Here is a 20,820-nt window from a genome sequence, read left to right as displayed (position 1 = left end):
GTACCTCTCTCCCTCCTTCCTTCGAAACTGGATAGCCGCCTCAGAGGTGATCTCCCAATAGACGACAAACTGAAGACTAGGCTGGTGTCCTCCCAGCCGCTCCAAGATTCTGCAGCCGGGAGTCGGCTCGCGCCTGCCACCTGGTGTCACGTCCCACCTACTGCCTAGAAACCACGTGTAAGAAAGTGCTTACAACCTAACTACGCACGTTGGTTTCGACCGGCTCTAACCAATAAGGACAGGGAAGGCGGGGCAGAGGAAAGCAAAACTCCAATCACCTCCTACTTTCCAAGGAGAAGGTGGGGCTTGGTATTTACCATGTTGGGTTTGTCCGCAGCGCTAATTACTTTTTCCAAAGGCTGCAGGGCTTCACTCCGGCTGGCGTCGCCGCCTCGCGCGCCCTTGCTCTGCCACTAAGGTCTTGGGGGCTGCTGGTCCCGAGTACCATGTGTGACGGCGCCCTGCTGCCCCCTCTCGTCCTGTCCTTGCTGCTGCTGGTGTGGGGGCTGGACCCGGGCACAGGTAGCGTCGCTTGCTCTCGCGGTGGGCCACCTTCCCCGTGCCCTCCCGAAGCATCCTGGCGCCCCGGTGCAAGGATGGACTGCTGACAGCATCACCGGAGGAGGAGGGCGAAGGCCGCGGCGGGGGGAACTGGGCTCTGATATCCCCTCAGCAAGCTGTTGGCGCGCCGTCCCCTGGGGTGATCGGGTGGCTTCGCCGCCGGCTCTCAGAGGCCCGGCTCGGGGAGGGAAAGGAGTGTGGGGTCACAGCTGCACAATGTCTATGGAGCCCTGAGAGCCAGCGCCAGAGCCGCCACCGGCAGGAGGTCTGGTGGCCAGGCGGATGCTGACGCATGTCCTCTCTCCCCGCAGCTGTCGGCAACGCGGCGGCCGACGTGGAGGTGGTGCTCCCGAGGCGACTGCGCCCCGACGACGTGCACCTGCAGCTGCTACCGGGAGTAGCGGGGCTCCGGCAGTGGCGGCGACAGCGAGCATCTCTAGGTGGCCCTCGCGCCGGGCCAGGAGAGCGCGCCCTGCTGCTGCACCTGCCGGCCTTTGGGCGCGACCTGTACCTGCAGCTGCGCCGAGACCTGCGCTTCCTGTCCCCGGTCTTCGAGGTGGAGGAGGCGGGTGCCGCGGGGAGCAGCGGACACCCTGCCGAGCTGTGCTACTACTCCGGACGAGTCCTGGGCCACCCGGGCTCCCTCGTCTCCCTCAGCGCCTGCGGCGCCTCCGGCGGCCTGGTACTGCCCGCGCCCCCTATGGGTCTGCTCTGCCCAGTCTGTTGCGTCGCCTGGGGGTGGTCCCGCGGAGGGCTAGGCGGGAGAAGACCTTCCTCCCAGTTTCCCTTACTTGGCCTTCCAGACTGTGCCGTCTGAGCAGAGGGGACATAAAGGGAGGCCTGTCCCGGCTTCTGTTACGTGATGAACCTGGCCGAGGTGGGGTTTCACTGAGAAATTAGCTGTAGCTTTCCTAAGGGAACACGTATGAAACTATCGGGTCCCGCTCGCCCAGCATCTGCACATGTGTGGGTGTTATGCACATGTTATGGGAAAACACTTTGGTGTCTATTTCATCTGTCTGTGGATGGAGCAGTAACGCACCTCTCTATCCTTTGAGTCTTTTAGGGTCCCCCAGCCAGGCCATGGTTAACTTTACTTCTGTTAGCTGGAAGGTAAAACCAAGAGCGAGTCCTTATTTCCGTAGCAGGCGGTTGTCTGGATCTACCCTCAGTGAGAACTGTGGGGTGCTCATCTGGCCCAGGCTTAAGCCCTGTTCTCAAGCTTCCTCTTTTCCAAGACTTTGCCTTGCTGGGTTTGTGACACCTGTGGCAAGGACACTGCGAGGCAAAGGGGGTTTGGGGTGCTTTTCCCTGTTTGTGCGCACACTTGAACACTTGGCTACGTTGGTGTCTAGCCAAATTCGTCTCTGCTTCTCCATGGTGCCCCCAAGGAAGGCACGTGGCTGGCAGATGGGCTGTCCCCGAAGAGCCTGGCATCACTCAGAGAGGTACTTGTTGTTTCTCTGTAGTTTGTCGCAGTGCCTCTGAGATAGAGGTTTCTGATATTGGTTTGTTTTGTTTGTTGTTTTTTGGCAGCCCTCCCTGGGCCAAAGAGGTTGTCTCTTCGCTTACCTTGTCTCACCCCTACAATTCTTCAGACTTCACTTACACAGCCAGGAGCAAGGCTGGAAAAATCTGTAACTCCAAAATTAATCTCTCTGAGGGTTCTGCGTTCTTAGCCCCGGGCTGGGGCTGGGGTACCTGTAGATGTAATTTCCTGGGAGCCGCCTAATTTTCAGGAATTTTCTGAGTTCCCACTTTCGGGTATGGTTTACTTTTTTGCTTAACTGGGCGAAATTGGCAGCCTTGATAAAAAGAAGGCAAAGGCACAGATTGTGGTGGGGCCTGGTAGGTGTTAACGTGGAACAGGGTCAAAGAGTGTGGGCTGTGGGCACGGAGGCTTAAGTATGAGTGGGAAAAGCTCAGATCACTGTAGGACTCAGGTCAGAGCTGTATCATGTTCTGGGAGGGACTCAAAGGCCCACATCATTTTTCCTGTTTTTGCCAAAGTGTTTCAAGGCTAGGTCACATCCCTGTACTGTACATGGAAACATCTGAATCCCATTTGCTGCGGTTTCCTGAGTTTCTGGAGAGGTCAGAGTTTATACTTCTTGGTGTAAAGTTTCCAGCGAGGAGCTATCTGTGAAGGAGCCCAGGCTGGAAATCTGGAGAACATTGATTGAGAGTCCTCACAGAGTGATTGCAGAGCCTCCTCACAGATGGCAATCTGAGCCAGCTTTTCAGGAAGACTGCGCTGCCCTTCGGCACCATGTGAGGGCGCTGTGCCTTAGAGAAAGGAACCCAGCCAAGACGGAGTTCACCCCTAGCCAGATGCGGGTGGACTTCTAAGTCCTTAGATTTTTCAGTTCCAGTTTGAGGAGATGCTGCTGTTGTTTAGTCTGCCTTCTCCATCGTGTTCGTGCAAGCTGCACATTGGACACTCTCCCCGAGTTCCACGTAGGCAGAGGCTGAAAGACAGACGAAAGAGGCATGGCTGGGAGCTGGTCAAGGTGGTCCTGGAACACAAAAAGAAGAAAGTCTTTGACCTTAAGCTACCTGAGATTGCCCTGCACCCCATCTTTCGGTTGGTGGTCCACCTAGGTGGATGATAAAAGTTGTGTTGGTCCTTAGAGCATGGTAGAAGCTTTCTTAAGTGTGCAGTTACGGTGTGTGTTTGCTGGGATAGTCTTAGCTGCAAGACATGGGCAGGAAGCGTCGTCCAATGACAGCTCTTGGTAGTTATGGGTAAATGGGCTATTTCAAAAGACTTCTTGTATTGAAAGAATCCTGTTGAGTAGGGGTTGCCGACTTTTCCCAGCAAGGAGCAGAAAGTGAATATATTTCCAGCTAGTCTCAGTCCTGCCTTCTCAGGACCGCCCCTTTCGAGGGACAACAGCTAAGGGAGGTATCTAAGAGTGGCTGAGGATGCTGGGTAGCATTTTGGTCATTAATTCATTTTGCCACAGCTAATGTCTACAAACGGCTGTGTTTGCACAGCAGCAGGGATAGTGTGAGCTCTGTCTGTCTCCATGGCGTTTATGTGGCTCGTGCTCAGAGATGTTGGGGGTCTGTTTAAAAGGCGCTAGGTCACCCGGATGGAGCCCTGCTAAACTGCCTGTGGGGCACAGTGTATAGTCGCCCCCTCCCCCGCCCCTCTCCGCCCCACCCCTTGGCAGCAGACAGAGGCATGGGCCTTTGGTGTTTCCCCTTCTTTGTCTTATCAGGAAGAGCTATGGCAGCTGCACTTTTTGGATCTTCAAAGACCCCTGGCCCAAGGATTAATTGTTTTCTGTTTCTGCTGCCTCATTTTATTTACATTTCAGGGAGTCTTTAGATGTAGCGTAGTTTTGGAAGGATTCCTGTAACCATGGAATTGGAAAGCAATGAGCTTTTGGCTGGTGGAGAAGGTATCTATCTCTCCCTAATGAATTTACCCAAGCCTCCCGTGATTAGCACCAGGTGATATGGTGGGGGGCAAGCAGAATTCTAAACTGCACTTCGTGAGTAGGCAGGACAATGAGGGTGGGGAGGGGGCACTTCAGGAAGCGAAAGAATGCCCATCTCAGCAAAGGCTCTTGGTGGCTTGTCTAAAATGAGTGGGCAAGGAAGGCAGAGGTCTCAGGGGAGGTCTGAAGGCTGCCACTGAGTCCAGGGACTGAGCAGTGGCTGCATTTCCTCTCAAAGCTCCACAGTCAGAATCTGACCGCATAATCTTGGCTGAGGTCCGCAAGGGTATACTGTAGGGGAACTGCGGGGCCAGAAAGGACACCAGAGCATTCTGACTGCAGAACACTAAGTGGCCAGGTCTATTCCCCAAGCCACCCTAGAAGGACCAAGAAGAGTAGAGTGCCCCCCGGCAAACCTCTTCTTATACTGTACAGCCTGGCATCTCTGCCGTGCAGGCTAGACATCGAGTTATCTCGGTGACCACCTTTGCTCTGACTGGCAAACCTAGTGCCATTTTTGTGACACACACATTGGTGTGTGTGTGTGTGTGTGTGGTCTTTTACAAACAGTCCTTTCTCGGAGGCTTCTCCTGCAGCCTGTAGAGAGTGTGCGCTTTAGTCTCCAGGAGAAGTGTGTGCAGATGGGAGCCGATGGGGACTGAGGTTCCCCAGCCAGGGAGTGCTCCAGCAGCAGCTGAGGTTACAAGAGGCTGGCCTGTGGTGCATGCTTTTCTAAGGAGGGCAGCTGGCAGTCACGGGGCCTTGGAATCAGGAGACAAACTTGGGATGCTGGCTTTGTACTTTACAAGATAGCATTATCCAGCTGTCTGTGGTTGGTCCATTGCTAAATTGCCCGGTTTTCTAGCTCAAAGTCTCTTTGTCAAGTACAGCCACGGAGGACTTAGTTTGGGCAAAACTTAGAGTGTGTGACTTTTCGAAAGGGATCCAATAGGCCAAGCTGCATTATAAGTTGTGATATTGACACGGACAGATACCGCTGGCCATGTAGAGCATAAAAACGCTGAGAAGTACAAAGCACATTCTTAGGTCTTCGTAGACCTAACTGTGGATGCAAGAGGTAGGGATACAGGAAGAGGGACCGAAGACTGCTGTGGAGTTTGGAACTGAAGGTGGAAGAATTAAAGAGTCTGAATAGAAAGTTCCAAGGCCTCTGGCTCCTCTTGGGAGGACATTCACACAGTCTCAGAGTGACTTCTTCTGCTTTGTCCTCTCCTCGCTGCCCTCCAAGCTATTTGTACTTCTGTTGTCCCTCTCAGGAGCTTCACCCCCACACAGCTTTTCAGAGCTTCCCAGAACCTGTTAGGACGCCAGGCTCTGGCTCCTTTCTGAACGTCACCTAGGGGGCTCAGATTTCTCTTTGAAATTCTACCAAGTGGCATTATTTTATAGGAAGAAAACCTTGAGGTGGTGTGTGTGTGTGTGTGTGTGTGTGTGTGTGTGTGTGTGCACGTGTGCATGCATGCATACTGGGATTACATGCCCTCCCCTTTAGCACCTTCTGAGGATCAAATTCGGGTCTTCATGCTTGCAAGATTATCTCCCTCCTAAGCCATCCTCACTAAGCAATATCTCCTAGCCTGACTGCATTCCTGAAGCACGTTCCCCGAGTGCTAAATGGCAGCAATGGCCTGACCTTGGCTGTGTGTGACAGGAAATGTTCCTGCAACCTTTGGATCTAGATCTGTGACAATTACAGTCACTGGTTGGCATTTCTCAGGGGGCAGAGGTACACTTTTCTGCTCAGGTACGCAAATGTGTGGTCCTGTTTTTGTCATTTAGGTAAAGAAACTGCCTGGTCCACTGAGACTGAGTCCTTGAGCAAGTCCTAAACTCTTTGAAGCTCTCCTCACCTGAAACCATCCAAACTATCAACGGCACTGGCCTGCTGTTGATGGAATAGAACAAGTCTGTGAAAAAAGAAAAGATAGAATCCATGAAATCTTTCAATGAGAGCCTGGCTTATTAAGGCTTAAACCAGGTTTCCCCTGTAGCCCTACAGGTCATTTCCAGTTATAACTCAACCAGTCAGCAGAGCTGGATAGATCACCATTCCACACCTGCCATGTGCAGAATGCTTGGGTATGCCCCTATCAAGCCTCAGGGACAAATGCAACGTAGCCCTGCCTGAGAAAATGGCCCCGTGTGCGTGGAAGGAAGACATACTCCAGCCTTTGGGGAAGCTGAGCCAGGGAAGCAAGAGCAGATTTTGGAAGATGAATACTGGGACCGGGCAGGATGGAGCTTCAGTCAGAAGAGGGTTGGAGCTGAAGGGAATGGATGTCATATTCTAGACAGAATTCTAGAAGAGCGATGGCCAAGCTACCAAGGTACATCCTCCCATGATGAGGTACCCGTGAGTTGGTTGTGGTGGTTATTTGTGCATGGGGTTGGTTATTTAGGGGATGATGGGAGATGAACTGAATGTGCACATGTGTGGTATGACGTGATGGCACACCCGATGCCAAACTGTGGCTTGTGAAACTTCCCTGAGCTGAGCAGAGACGTCCACAGGGATGGTTAAAGTGATTGCTGAACCCTACCCACAGGCCATTTGTTCGTGCTGTTGCTGCCGCTGCTATTGGCCCAAGTTTACACTCGGAGGTCGAGGTAACAAAAGACTTTCTAACAACTGTCTGGGGAGTCCTGGTGAAAGCACGGTGGGGAGGACCAGAGGGGGGGCCCTTGGGATGACAGCTCCAGGCCTTTGATGGGGGAGATGACCATAGGAAGGGTGGCAGCCACACAAAGGAGACTTCACACAGCTGGCAGCTGGCACTCCTTTGCAGCTGTCTGACTGCAGTGAGCAGAAATGGAGAGACCAGCAAGGGGCTCACATTCTGAAGAACTAATGTTGAGAAGAAGCAGGTGCCTGCATTCAGGAGTTAACCCTTTGTAGATGTGGCAGCAAGATGGAGGGGACAGGTTAGAAAGGCCCTTGTGTCTGTGTGTGCAGGGAGGAGGTTGGGAAGGCTCCCATGTCTGTGTGTAGGAAGGATGTTGGGAAGGCCCTTGTGTCTGTGTGTGCAGGGAGGAGGTTGGGAAGGCTCCTATGTCTGTGTGTAGGAAGGATGTTGGGAAGGCCCTTGTGTCTGTGTGTGCAGGGAGGAGGTTGAGAAGGCCCTATGTCTGTGTATCCAAGGAGGGGGTTAAGAAGGCCCCCATGTCTGTGTGAACAGGGAGAAGGTTGGGAAGGCCCCCATATCTATGTATACAAGGAGGGGATTGAGAAGGCCCTCATGTTTGTATGTGCAGGAAGGGGTTGAGAAACTTCCTCACGTGCAGGGTGTTGGTTGGGGTGCAGAAGAGGTCTGGGTCTGCCAGAGTCTAAGCTTACTAGAGCATCAGAGGCCAGTGCAGAGGTAGGCTTGACGCCCCAGGAGAGCTGCTCGGTAGACACTTCCTCGCCCATACAGGAAGCACACTTGCTGTCCATTGACTCCGTCCTCAAACTTCCTGTGCCACCCAGCTCAGTGCAGAAGAGACCCAGGCCCACTCTGGTCAGCCCAGGAGTTGCAGCTTTCTAAAGAAGGGCTGGGGGCTTCCTGGGCACTGACATTCCAGCATGACCTTAGGAGGAGGATGCTGTCAACTGTCACCTGGGTTCACGCACCACCCCGGGCGCCTGCTCCCTGACTCTCTTTATTGTAACTGTACCTCCTGGTCATGCTGAGCTGCGGCCCTCATCCTGTTAGGAAGCGAGAAAAGCCTCTCACAGATTTTCCAAGGCAGGAAAGCTAGTCCTGTTTGGGGGAGGTTTTAAGGTAAATAATGCCCTCTCTCGGGAGGGAAGAAGTGGCCCAAAGCAAGGACCCAGCACAAAAAGAGTGTTGAAAGTTAACCGTCCAGAGCAGGTTCTACCTGCTGCATTTTATTGACCCATAATTCTTTTATGTGGGATTCCCAGTCTAGCCAAATGTAAGATTTCTTTATTAAGAGCATTTCACTGGGGGATGTTGTTTAAAGCGAAGTCACGTGCTAGTATGTCTCTTGTTGGCCTTTCCTCTCCCCCGGCTCTCCCTGCAGGGGCTGTTGGTGGCCTCCTGCATTGGAGCGTTGTGATCCCCGGAACACAGAGGCCTCGGGGAGCATTTCAGTGTGTCGGTCTGCCCACCATGACGGCTGGAGACTTGGAATAGGCCAGAGGAATCCCTACATAGATCATGGGGTCACAGTGCAGTGTTACAGCCCACTTGTCATGGATGGCCCAGGTTGTAAATCCAGGTGCTGCTGGACATCACAGTCAAGGCACCAGGTAGTCTGGACCTCCACGTGCTGTTGAAAGTTACCATGGTGGTTCTTGTCTGTGACTGTCTACTGGGTTTCCCGATGAGATTCAAATTGAGTATCTGTGCTTGTGTTCTATCTGTCTCTTCTGGAACGGGGTCTTGATGTCAGGGCTCTTTATGCGACACTATGCATCGTGTAGCCGGGGATGACAATCCCTAGTCAAGAGTGCTGTGGGCTATCTAGTGACATCTGGGACAGTCCATTCAAATTATCTATGAACTGTGACGTGGCAGACTTGAGAAAAATCAGGAAGAATAGTTCTAATCTTGCCTCCGTGGGACTGACTGTTAGGTTGGGTAAAATGTCTGATATAACATGAGGGCAGACATTGGACTGCTAGGAAGGGGGCTTAGGGAAAAGAGTGGAGGACACGGAAGGCTAAGGAGGGCTTGTGCGTGCTTATGGGTAAGATTGTGGGTCGGGGACATAAGTAGCGTATCAACTCTTTCGACACAAATTGTCTACATTTATGGGACAACAGAGCAGCTTATCCCTGGGCCTACGCCGATCAGGCGAGTGTTAGAGACACACAAGGAGCCCCCAGATGATGAAACTGAGGCCCAGGGAGGGGGAAGCAGTGAAGCCTTTCTATGACTAGCCCACAGGCTGGAAACTTCACGGAGCTGTTTCTCGTATCTACTTGTGCTAGTCACGCCTCTGCTTGAGTGTCAGGTCCCTCGGGGACCAGGAGCTGCCAGGTACGAAACAGCTGATCTCCCCTTTGCTCATCCAGCCACTGTCTCTAATTGCAGTGGAAGGAAAGCTGCATCGGGACCCCCCCCCCCCCCCCGCCAAAGAAAAGATGCCCCAAGAAAAGCCTTTCCCCAAACTAAAAACTGAGTATGTGTGTGAAGGCTTTCCCACCAGAGTGACATCTCTGGCTCTAAAACCTTGTGCTCTAGCTGCTGCCTGATTTCCACACACTGCATGGGACGGACAACTGGCTTTGAAAGCACTGGGGACTGGAGCTGGCTTTGGCCTCCCGCAGTCAGAGTATGTCCAGGAGAACCCAGCCTGTCATTGGAGTTGAGGGCCAATTGTTACGGGAGGAGCGTTCTGTACTTGAGCCTCTTTTCGCGCTGCCCACCACAGCCCCTCTTTACTTCACACTCTCCACACTATTTCTATTTGAGTCAGAAAACTCAAGTTTTTGCCTTGGGTGGGGGGGCGGAGAGGAGGGGAGAGAGAGAGAGAGAAGTTGACTCTGTCTCTCCTGTGGGCTGTGCACTGCTACTTGGAGACAGTTTCATTTAGGCAGTAAAATCAGTGAGTTGTTCTTGGCAAAGGTTCTAATGAAATGGAAACCTTGAGATTTGCTTAGAGTTGGAAGTACGGTCTCACACTGCACATTGGGAAGGACTCTGGGCTGTAGGTGATCTGAGGAGTTAATCTGATTTGCTCTCCAAGCACTGCAGAACTTAATTATCTCATTTGGCTTGAGGAAGAGGGTCCCGGGCTTGAGATAAAAAGAAGTTGCAGCGCTGTGCAGAGGACAGTATTTTCCAACTGCCCACCAGCCCAGAGGCATCTGGTACTATTGAGGGACTTGCTAGAAGGGCACACTGTTGAACCAACTCCAGATCTCCAGGGGATTCTGCTGCATACAGTTTTGAATTCCTGGTTCAGTATGTTGTAGTTGTTTCCTTGTACGAGATATGCATTCATGCTTTGGGGACCAGAGGTCTACTCTGGGTATCTTTCCTTAGATGCTGTACACATTGCTTTTTTTATGAGCCACGATCTCTCTCTGGCCTGAAACATACCAAGTAGGCTAGACTGACTGGCTAGCAAGCCTAAGGACCCTTCTGTCTCTGCCTCTTCTCCAGTGTTGGGGTTATAAGCTTGTGCCACCATGCCTGACTTTCATGATTGTGTGGCAAGCTCTTTACTAACTGAGGCATCTCCTCATCCCTGCCATGGCTTTAGATGTAGAAGGAAGGAAGATAAATAAGAATGAATGAATATGTGTGTGTGTGTGTGTGTGTATTGATTATGTGTGTGAGTGTGAGTGTGTGTGCGTGTATGCATGTGTGTACACGTGCCTGTGCAAGTGTCGCTAAGGAGGGTCTGCTTCATCTGAATCTGTGCTGGCCAAGGCAGTCCTGATCTGTGGGGCTCAGGAGAAGGGATGCTGCATAGATCAGTGTTTAGAGTAGGTCCTTTCAACTCTGGCAGCTTCAGCTCCTTGTGAGAGGTTCGTCTCGTTTTACTGACTGTGCATAGGAGGGCACCCAGCAGGTACCCCAGGCAGGAGACACAAGCTGTTTCAGTGCCGTCAGCATTATCTCCCAGAACAGTCCTCTGCATAGCCCCACCCCCAATTAATATTTACTCTATTAGAATGATAAATTAAGCTGGAGACTGAGGGAGGTGATTTCTGTGAGTTCTAGTCCAGCCAGGGCTACATATGGAGACCCTGTCTCAAAAGGAGAGAGAAGAAAAGTGAAAAATTAAAAAGTTCTACTTTTTAAATTTTTCATTTGATTTATAAATCTTACTGGACAACATGTATTTGTACTCACTGTTAAGAGGATTTTGAATTGTATTTAGGCTCATTTACAAGTGTGGTTTTTTTTCCACCGTTAAATATTTAGTACTGTCTTAGAAATTTATCACATTCAATTTTACGTTCAAGTTCTTTCGGCTATCTGAAAGCAAGCCTTTCTCTCTCGAGTATGAGATTACATAAATCACTCTTCTTAGCCTGGTGGCCTGGACTTACAGATACAGGAGGATCTGAGCTCTCACTACACACTCCGATACTACTTCTAAGATGAACATTTATAATCAGAATAAAAAACCAAATCTGTGAGATAGTGTCTCTCGGCTTCTCTAAAATGTTGCAAGTTTGGGGTGGAAATTTGCGAGTCTCCACTCCCTGTCATTAATGCTGCCCATGGAACTTGTTCTTTTTTTGTCTTGGTGTTTAGTTCTAAATGTCCTCAAGGAAGGACAAGATACATTTTCCCATTAGGAATATGGTGTTCTCCCCCCATGGTTTGAAGGGTGCCTCCACAGTTGGTCACCACACTACCCCCCTTTGCAGTTTGGAGATAGGTTCTCACTTATCCCAGGCTAGCCTCAAACTCTTGCACTTTGGAGATAGGTTCTCACTTATCCCAGGCTAGCCTCAAACTCTTGCTCCTCGTGCCACAGTCTCTCGAGCTGGAATCATGTGTGCCACCACAGCGAGTTCAAATGGACTTTATCAAGATCCATGTAATATGTATGAGTGTTCTGCTTGCATGTATGCCTATGCACCACCTGTGTACAGTGCCCAACAAGGCCAGAAAAAGGAGTTCGAGTCCCTAGAACTGGAGTTAGCAGACAGTTGTGAGCCACCATGTAGGTGTTGGGAGATGAACCCAGTCCTTGCAAGCGAGCAATAAGTGCTCATAACCCTTTAGCTGAGGCGAGCCATCTCTCCAGCACCTCAAAAGGACTTTAAGTGGGTGGTTTTAGGGCTTCAAATGTAGCTTGATTGTAGAGTACTTTTCTAGCATGTCCATAGCAGGTATAACCCCACGTGTGTGTGTGTGTGTGTGTGTGTGTGTGTGAGAGAGAGAGAGAGAGAGAGAGAGAGAGAGAGAGAGAGAGAGATCAAATGACATAGGACCTGCAAGATGGTTTAGTGGGTAAAGATGTTTTGATCCCTGAGACCAACAAAGTAGAAGGAAATAACTGGCTCCCCAAAGTTGTCCCCAACCTCCTCAAGCACGCTATAATGCACTTCTATGTCTATGCATACATGTGTATATGCATGTGTGCATATACGTTCATACACACTACATATAAGCAAACGATAGTAAACTAGTCCATCTTATCTGAAATATTGGAAAATAAATACAAGGGCACATATCTGTATCCCACAGCAGTTTTAACCCCATTGTGCTGGTTTCACGTCAAGTTAACATAGGTTAGAGCCGTTTGGTAAGAGGGCCTCTCAATGGAGAAAATGGCCTCACCAGATTGACCTGTAGGCAATTGTGTCTGTAGGACTGATGTGGGAGGGCCCAGACCATTGAGGGTAGTGCCACCCTGGGCTGGTGGTCCTGAGTTCTATAGAGAGCAGGCTGGGCAAACTAGTAAGCAGCACCCCTCTGTCGTAATGTCCCCATCGGTTCCTGCCCTGACTTCTCTTGATGATGCCGTGATCTGCGAGGTGAAATCAGCCCTTTCCTCCACATGTTGTTTTTGGTCCTGGTGTTTTATCCCAGTCACAGAAATCTTAACTAAGACACTTGCCCGTCCAAACCTCCCAATACAACCACTCAGTGGGAGATTTGTAAGTCAGGTGGTGACTCACCGTGGGCCTCGGCGACAAACGGAAGGATAGCACTAACCTAGACATGGCAAACTAGAGCGTTGTCAATTTACTCTTGGGCCATGAGCATGAGGATGACCAATGTCTTGTTCTCTCCTTCCGGGTAGGTTGGCCTCATCCAGCTCAAGCAGGAGCAGCTGTTCATCCAGCCCCTCAACAACTCGGGAGGCCCATTCAGTGGAAGGGAGCACCTGATCAGGCGCAAATGGTCCTCTGCCCCCAACCCGTCTCCCGAAGTCGAGGAACCCAGGCAGCCCTGCAAAGTCGTGACAGGTGAGTCTAGGCAGTGGAGGGGTCGGAATGGCGCACACATAGCTGACACCCTGTGGGCTCACATGCGATGAAGGGAGAACTTGCCTTCTTTGGGCCGTCACGTGCCACATGATGGCAGGGATATAGTTCAGAGAAGGACTTTATTAGTCGATGTCCTTGCTACTTGAACATGATGGAGTGATGCATTCAGATTGAGATGACTACAATGTCACCAGATGATAGAACCTTATCGGACCACAGCTGTATTTATCAGCTATTGTTAATAGAAATTGCTGTTGGCATATGAGGATATTTTGAAAGCTGCTCTATTGTCCCCAAAGCCACCTTCTTTCTGTGTATATTAGTGTTGACATTTCAGAAGCCCCTTGAGAAGTTTTATATCTGCGAAGAACCCGGGATCTCATTGAAACAGAGCCTTAGTTTTCTGTTTTGTTTTTGCAGGATAGGGTTTCTCAGTGTATCCCTGGCTGTCCTGGTTTGTAGACCAGGCTGTCCCTGAACTCAGAGATCCATCTGCCTCTGCCTCTCAAGTGAGGGGATTAAAGGTGTGTGCCTTAATGACCAGCTTTAGAGCCTTAGTTTTAAGCATTAGGAACAAGTAGAAACCAGAACACCTTATTACCAAGCACCAGGTTAGCAGCCTAGCTGGGATACAATTTTCCCTGGTGAGCCCCTAACTCCAAGCTTACCTGCATTTTCATACGTTGGTCCTCAGCCTCAGATGTGGTAGTGAGAGTTGCCTGGGCAACCTATGAAACGCTGGGCCAGCAACATCTGCAGTGCCTGGAACTTTTCAGTATATATATCATCCAGCGTCATGTCAGACCTGCGGTGTCTAGAGTGTCCTAGCCTGATCTAGTCACTGGGGATTCAGATACATGATCATGTATGAAAACCACTGCTTAAAAGGGGCTATTTAGGAACTGGGGAGATGGCTCAGTTGGTAAAGTACATGAGACACAATCATGAAGACCTATAACCCACACAACGAACAGAGTATTGGAGGTGTATGTCTATAACGGGGGGCAGGGACAAGTGGATTCCCAGAGATGGCTGACCAGTTAGCCTCGCTGAATTGGTGAGTGCCAGGTTCGGCGAGAGAAAGTCTCAGAAAATAAGGGGGTAACAGGTAGTTGCCTGCTCTAGACCTCCAGTCTTCATGCACCGGAATCCACATTGAGCACACACAGAGACACCCCTTACCCCAGTGTCATTTACTTAGCTGTGGGTTATCAGGTATTTAAGCCTCTTTCACGGTGCTGGGCCACTATTAGTCTGCTTGGAAATGTTCCCCGGCACAGATGGATAACCTGCATTGTCTGGGTGGCGTTTCTTCTTGGGCTGGGACCTGCTTCTAGAGCTCTGGGTTTGTCTTTCTATGCAGATGTAATATGACTCAGTTTGGTGTTCTAGTGACTTTGGAACTATGTCAGGATTGCCAGTACAGCTCAGCCATTGCCCGAAGCTTGTTGTTACCCTTGTGCTGTCCGCCTGTGGTAAAGCTGGTTAGCAGTGACCGTGATGAGTAAGTCCAAGGAACAAGAACGCTGCCCCAATTACAGACCTCAGCATAAAATAAACAGTCACTAAAATACCCTTTAATGGTATTCAGGGCCTTTTGACTCATGGGTATGAACTTTGTAGGTTGGTTTCATCGGATCATTTTTCCCCCCCATTGCCTGCTTTATAGTGAGCAGCTGTTTATGGTAGTAAATGTGCGCTGTCTGTAGCTGATCTGCATGTACAGGTTCAGAGGCTGTGACTTCACTATGTTCCTTCTCAGACCTATCTGCGTGTTGGCTTCAGCTGGCGAGCTTGGCCAGCTACTCGTGTCTATCTGATATAGCTTGTCTGGAGCATAACCTGGACATCTGACATGACAATCCCAGGTGGTTGTAGGAGGAGGAAGGCAGCTTGTTTGTTTCCCCACTGCTTAGCCGCGAAATAATCACACAGAAACTATATTATTTAAATCACTGCTTGGCCCATTAGCTCTCACTTCTTATTGGCTAACTCTAACATCTTAATTTAACCCGTTTCTATTAATCTGTGTATCATGATGTATCTGTGGCTTACAGGGTAAAGTTCCATCCGGCCAGTGGGGCTATATGGCTTCTTCCTGACTCCGCCTCCTTTCCCCCAGCATTCAGCTTTGTTTTCCCCCGCCTAACTAAATTTTGCCTTGCTATAGGTCCAAAGCAGTTTCTTTATTCATTAATGGTAATCACAGCATACAGAGGGGAATCCCACATCATATGGTACTAGCATTTGCCTGGTGGTGGACACGACCCACTGGCAGAGGTGTTCAACTCTTTGATGTTGGGATATGTGGTTGTTAATCTGTAAGTGTATTGAGGATATCCATCGTTATCTTGGGAAGCATGTGGCGTGCAGGTTAGACACTCCTCCAAGGAATACTCAGCAGGAGAGCAGCGTCTGTGAGTCATCGAGAGGGAATTTTCTCATACAAGAATCTCCACATAGAGCCACACAGTGACGTGCAGGGCAGATGGGTGCTCACTCAAGCCAGCACCCCATCAGCTGCCAGTCTGTGACCCGCAGCCCGGCATGTCTGCCAGTGAGCTAACGGGATGTTTATCTGATGACCTGCTTCCATCCTCTTCGAGGGAGGGACAATTAGAATTGCTGAGCAAATCTCAAATGGTGCTTGTGTTTGCATTTTTGGGCTCGCAGCTGGTTTTGGAACACGCTTTGGCCTGCTTAGCCATTAATGGAGGAAATAAAATGCACGGTCAGGGTGGGGTGGATGTGGTAGGAACTATGAGCAGCTATGCAGGCTGCAGAGAAATCTCTGAATTTTCCTCAAAAACAAGTTTTTCTCTCTTTCTCCCAAATCTTATAGCAGCTTCCTCCAAGTGGCGGGAGCACGAGTGTGTAGCTCAGATAGAATACACGCCTCTGGAGGTAGGGCGTGACACTGAAGACAGAAATGTATCTTGATTTATTTGGTCCTTTTGTTTTGCATGACATCCCCAGTCCATGCTTCTACCATGTTGAGAATGATGTTGGGTCTTTTACTGGACTTAACTATTAAGACTTTTCTCATTCGGATCAGCTTTCTAACCCTGGGCTGTAGAACTCTGGGAAAATTAACTTCCTGGCACACTAACAAAGTGCTTTCTTGAAGTTTTCTATAAAGGGTTATCAGATTAATCCCAGGGTAGCATGTTCTGTCTAGCTGAATAAAGTGACTATAGGTTAACTGAGCCGTGTTATTGACCCTTTATTACTTGATCCCTAGACTTGACCCCAGAGGAGCTCCTTCAGGTGAGGAGGAATCTAACAGGTCTTTCCTGAGTCTCTGAACCTATCTGAAAGATGGACTTCAGTAACTATCTAGTAGCTTGTGTCTGGATAGCCCAACACAGCCAAGGCCCCCACGGGGAGAAAGGACTTCCTTCCCAGAGATGCTACTGAGCTTCCATTTCTGGGAAGCTTTGTGGGCTCCTGGTGTGGGCTGATCCTTTTCCCTCCCAGGAATTTCTTTTTGAAACTCCATAATCTGATCCACAAAAATAAAACTCTAGTTTGCAACATGGCAAGGATATATGGGGTCTACAGACTTCTTTGTTTTGGGTACAATCATGAAGGCCCCCCCTTTTTTGTCGTTGTTTTTTATTTGACGGCTAAGATGGCACTTCAGATATGCTGAACTGCTCCTTGAATTTTAAGTGGTCACTTTGACCTCAAAACTCTGTCTTTTTTATGTTTAATTTCTCCATGTTCAATCTAGAACCTTCCACAGCTGTCTTCGAGGCATCAAGTACCAATTTGACTTCTTTACTGTGGGTTGGTGTCACGTGCGTGTGGTAGCAGAAAACGAGAAGATAAGCTTGCAAAGAGGCATTTTAAAAACAGGAATTCATCACGGTTTTGAGTGATGATGAGCTCATTAGAATATAAGTCTGCCCCAGACCACTGAGGTATGTTTACAAAATTCCGTTATAACTGCTTTGCGTAATTATTAGTTGTTTTCTGGTGCATATATAGTAATATAAAATCATCTTTGATGAATGTCTAAAAGGTTCTGTGACTTTTTTAGAAACTGTGTATGCTAATTGATATAACATTTGCATGTCTAATCATGCATATATATGGTAATACATAGCTGGTCAGGACTTGGGCTTCATCTCAACTAAGATTCATTAGTAGAAACAAAAGCCATCACTGGTCTGGGCTCACAGGGTTGATGGGAGAAGCAGGAGGTTGGACTTCAGGTTAGGTGTGACCTATCTTATTTTTATATAATCTCTTAGTCCCCAGCTTTCCCCTCTCAACTGACAGAGGCAGCTCTATGGGGGAAAGGTCTTCTACTGAACTGGGATATGAGGTAGGCTGGTTTGGGTTACTGTCAGGTTACTGCTTTCTAATGTGTGGAGTCAGGATCTTATCAGCTTCCGGAGCATGCAGTTCCCAGTCCCCTGGTGACTCTGTGGCACTTTCCTCCTGCACTCCCTGCCCTGGCTTCCAGCAGGCTACGACACTCTAGGCTTAAATGTGGTGCTATTTAGGCTTGTGCATGCTCACCTGGGGCTAACCCCACAGTGGATGATGTGGCAGCTTCCTTGGTTCCCAGCCTGAGGGTGTCAAACTTTCTTGTCACAGGAGTCTCATGTCAGATATCTTGCAAATCAGATATTTATATTATAATACATAGCAGTAGTAAAATTACAGTTATGAAGTATCGATGAAATAATTTTATGGTTGGGGGTCACCACACCATGGGGAACTGTATTAAAGGGTCGCAACATTAGGAAGGTTGAGAACCACTGCTCTAGACTTTGAGATGTTAGCTCATTGGTTAGAGTTTAATAATTAATAATAATAATGACAAATGAAAATAGTCAATAATATATTATTTTTTGGATTGTGCCCAGTGTTTATTGTTGGAAACAGTGGCCTTTTATGTTTTGTATTTTATCTGTGATAAGAAACTTGAAGAAAAGGGTGGATGTTGGAGAGGTGGCTCCCCAGAAAAGCTTTGCCATGCCAGCATGAAGGCTGGAGGCCAGGTCCCCAGTACCTGTATGAATGCCAGATAGGCATAGTGGCATGTGAGACTAGCTGTATTGGTGAGCTCGGGGTTCAAGTGAGAAACCCTGCCTCACTAGAAGTGGTGGAGAGTGATTGAGGAAGAAACCGTATGTCAACTTCCGGCTTCCACACTCACATGCATAAACATGCATATACACCCCTCCACCTATATCCATACACATGCATACACACCTCTCCACCCATATCAACATACATGCATATACCCCCCTCCACCTATATCCATACACATGCATACACACCTCTCCACCCATATCAACATACATGCAGATACACCCGTCCACCTATATCCATACACATGCATACACACCTCTCCACCTATATCAACATACATGCAGATACACCCCTCCACCTATATCCATACACATGCATACACACCTCTCCACCTATATCAACATACATGCATATACACCTCTCCACCAATATCAACATACATGCATATACACCTCTCCACCTATATCCATACACATGCATATACACCTCTCCACCTATACCATACACATGCATATACACCTCTCCACCTATATCAACATACATGCATATACACCTCTCCACCTATATCAACATACATGCATATACACCTCTCCACCTATATCAACATACATGCATATACACCTCTCCACCTATATCAACATACATGCATATACACCTCTCCACATATATCCATATACATGCATATACACCTCTCCACCTATACCATACACATGCATATACACCTCTCCACCTATATCAACATACATGCATATACACCTCTCCACCTATATCCATACACATGCATATACATCTCTCTACGTATATCAACATACATGCATACACACCTCTCCACCTATATCAACATACATGCATATACACCTCTCCACCTATATCAACATACATGCATATACACCTCTCCACCTATATCCATACACATGCATACACACCTCTCCACCTATATCAACATACATGCATATACACCTCTCCACCTATATCCATACACATGCATACACACCTCTCCACCTATATCAACATACATGCAAATATGCACATACTCAAATGACAAAGATGGAATTAAACTGTTACTTTGAGTTTCTCCAATTCAGTGCTTTAATACTTATTTATATATAATTTATACAATGTTTTTCTATGAACACTAAGAGGAGATGCTAATAGTAAATAATTATTATGCCACAAGAAACTCACAGAAGGCTTTTGTTAGAGATTCAGTTCCAATCCCCTTTAGTAAAACTTATCGCGGTACGCCTGATTCAATCTGCTGGGGCTTCCATAACAAAATGCCAGTCCTTGAGTGGAGCTCAAACCTCTCCACACTTGTGGGGGCTGGTAGTCCGAGGCTAGTGGTTGGCCAAGTTGGTGTTGCTGAGGCTGCGAGAGGTACTCTCTCCCAGTCCTTTTCTCCTCGGTTCACAGGTGCCCATCTTCCCTCTGTGTGTCTTCTCAGGGACCCACTTTGATGACTTTATATTTTAGTTACTTTCGGAAAAATGTCATCTACTAATGCAGCTACATTCTGGGGCCCTGAGGATTGGGGCTTGAGGAGTTGGGGACAGGAAACAATTTGGGCCCTGCAGCCTCTGTCTTCTCATCGAGGACATGGAACTTACCACAGCATATAGCTTAACCATTATACAGAAATGATGAGAGCTGTCTTGCCTTCTCCCAGTCGTTGTTGGCCAACGGTGCAAGTGAGGATGGCTCTACCCCTGTCACTATTGAGAGATGTGACTAAGGGCACTCTCACGATGCCTGGCTGAGAAAGGAGACGTGAGCATACATACTGTGGTTGGCTCGCTTCCTCCATGTTTCCTTTGAAAACAGTAGAGGAGCTTGGAGATCTCAGGCAAGGTTGGGACGACAGCCTTGCTTTCCCTCGTCTACAGCTGTACAAGGTCTTCATGGGCTCGTGGGAAGGCTGAATCAGTGTGTACTGTTTACTACTTAGCCGCTGTAAACAATTGGCTATTATTATGGCTACCACGGTTAAATTATCCATATGCTCATTCTTCATTGAGACAGCATCACTCCAGTGTCCTGGTCCTAGATTCAGTAGACAGGAAGGGCCCCCATGGAGCATTTGAGCTGGGATCCAGAGGTTCTCATGGCCCTCCTTGGTCCTGGCATCTACCTCATAAGTAAATCCACAAAACAAAACAAATAAAATACAAGGTTTTGTTTTTCAAGATTGGAAAGTTCCCTTGCAGATCTGAGGCTTAAGTTTTCCCCTCCCTAGCCTAGGGCAGGGTGGGAGGAAACTAACAAAATAAAGAATAACATTTTTAGTAACATTTTTAGTAACAGAGTATCAGGCAAAGACACCACACAGCAGAAACACAGAAAGACCCGCTCCCCATTCCCTGACTTAAGCCGTGTTAACAGCTGGCCATAATTGTTTCAGAGAGAAATGAGCGTTCCTGCCCTCATACTTTCTCTGAAGCATTCTCTAGAAGTTGCCGTGCTGATGCTGGTGTGATTGCTTCATAACCTGCTCTCTGTATAGAGGGGTAAGCTGCCTGTTGTGGCTTTCCTATTTTAGAGTCTGCATAAATGGTTTCCTACTATGCAGCTTACACTTACCATTCGCAGGGATGGTTTCCAGCCTTATCTATATTGAAGAATGCAAATCAAGTTCATTCATGTCATTGCAGAAGTTTGCCTACCAGGCTTTTCAGGGAGTCAGCTTTTTCTTCCCTACTGCTTTTTGTTTTCTACTTCTTTAATTTATAAATTATACTTATGTATATTATTTGATTTTCTATTTGTTGTCAATTTATTCTATATTCAAATGAAGTCTCAGTGTATTACCCCAGCTAATATGTCATTCTTGGGCTCAAATGATCC

General features: G+C 48.5%; 1 protein-coding gene across 1 annotated transcript in view; it reads left to right on the top strand.

Moving 5' to 3' along the window:
- Positions 1-226: 226 nt before the first annotated feature.
- Adamts17 (ADAM metallopeptidase with thrombospondin type 1 motif 17) overlaps positions 227-20,820 on the top strand; it is a 291,689-nt gene continuing 271,095 nt past the window's right edge. Inside the window, exons 1-3 of the mRNA XM_041652890.1 lie at positions 227-522; positions 873-1,243; positions 12,747-12,912. Of these exons, the coding sequence (XP_041508824.1) occupies positions 447-522; positions 873-1,243; positions 12,747-12,912 (613 nt within the window). The 5' untranslated portion in view covers positions 227-446. The remainder of the gene's footprint in view (positions 523-872; positions 1,244-12,746; positions 12,913-20,820) is intronic.

The sequence above is a fragment of the Microtus oregoni genome, unplaced genomic scaffold (assembly GCF_018167655.1).
Source record: "Microtus oregoni isolate MIOR12 unplaced genomic scaffold, Mior012 000000F_ref0000247, whole genome shotgun sequence".
Taxonomy (NCBI): domain Eukaryota; kingdom Metazoa; phylum Chordata; class Mammalia; order Rodentia; family Cricetidae; genus Microtus; species Microtus oregoni.
This window is presented reverse-complemented; position numbering and strand designations above follow the sequence as displayed.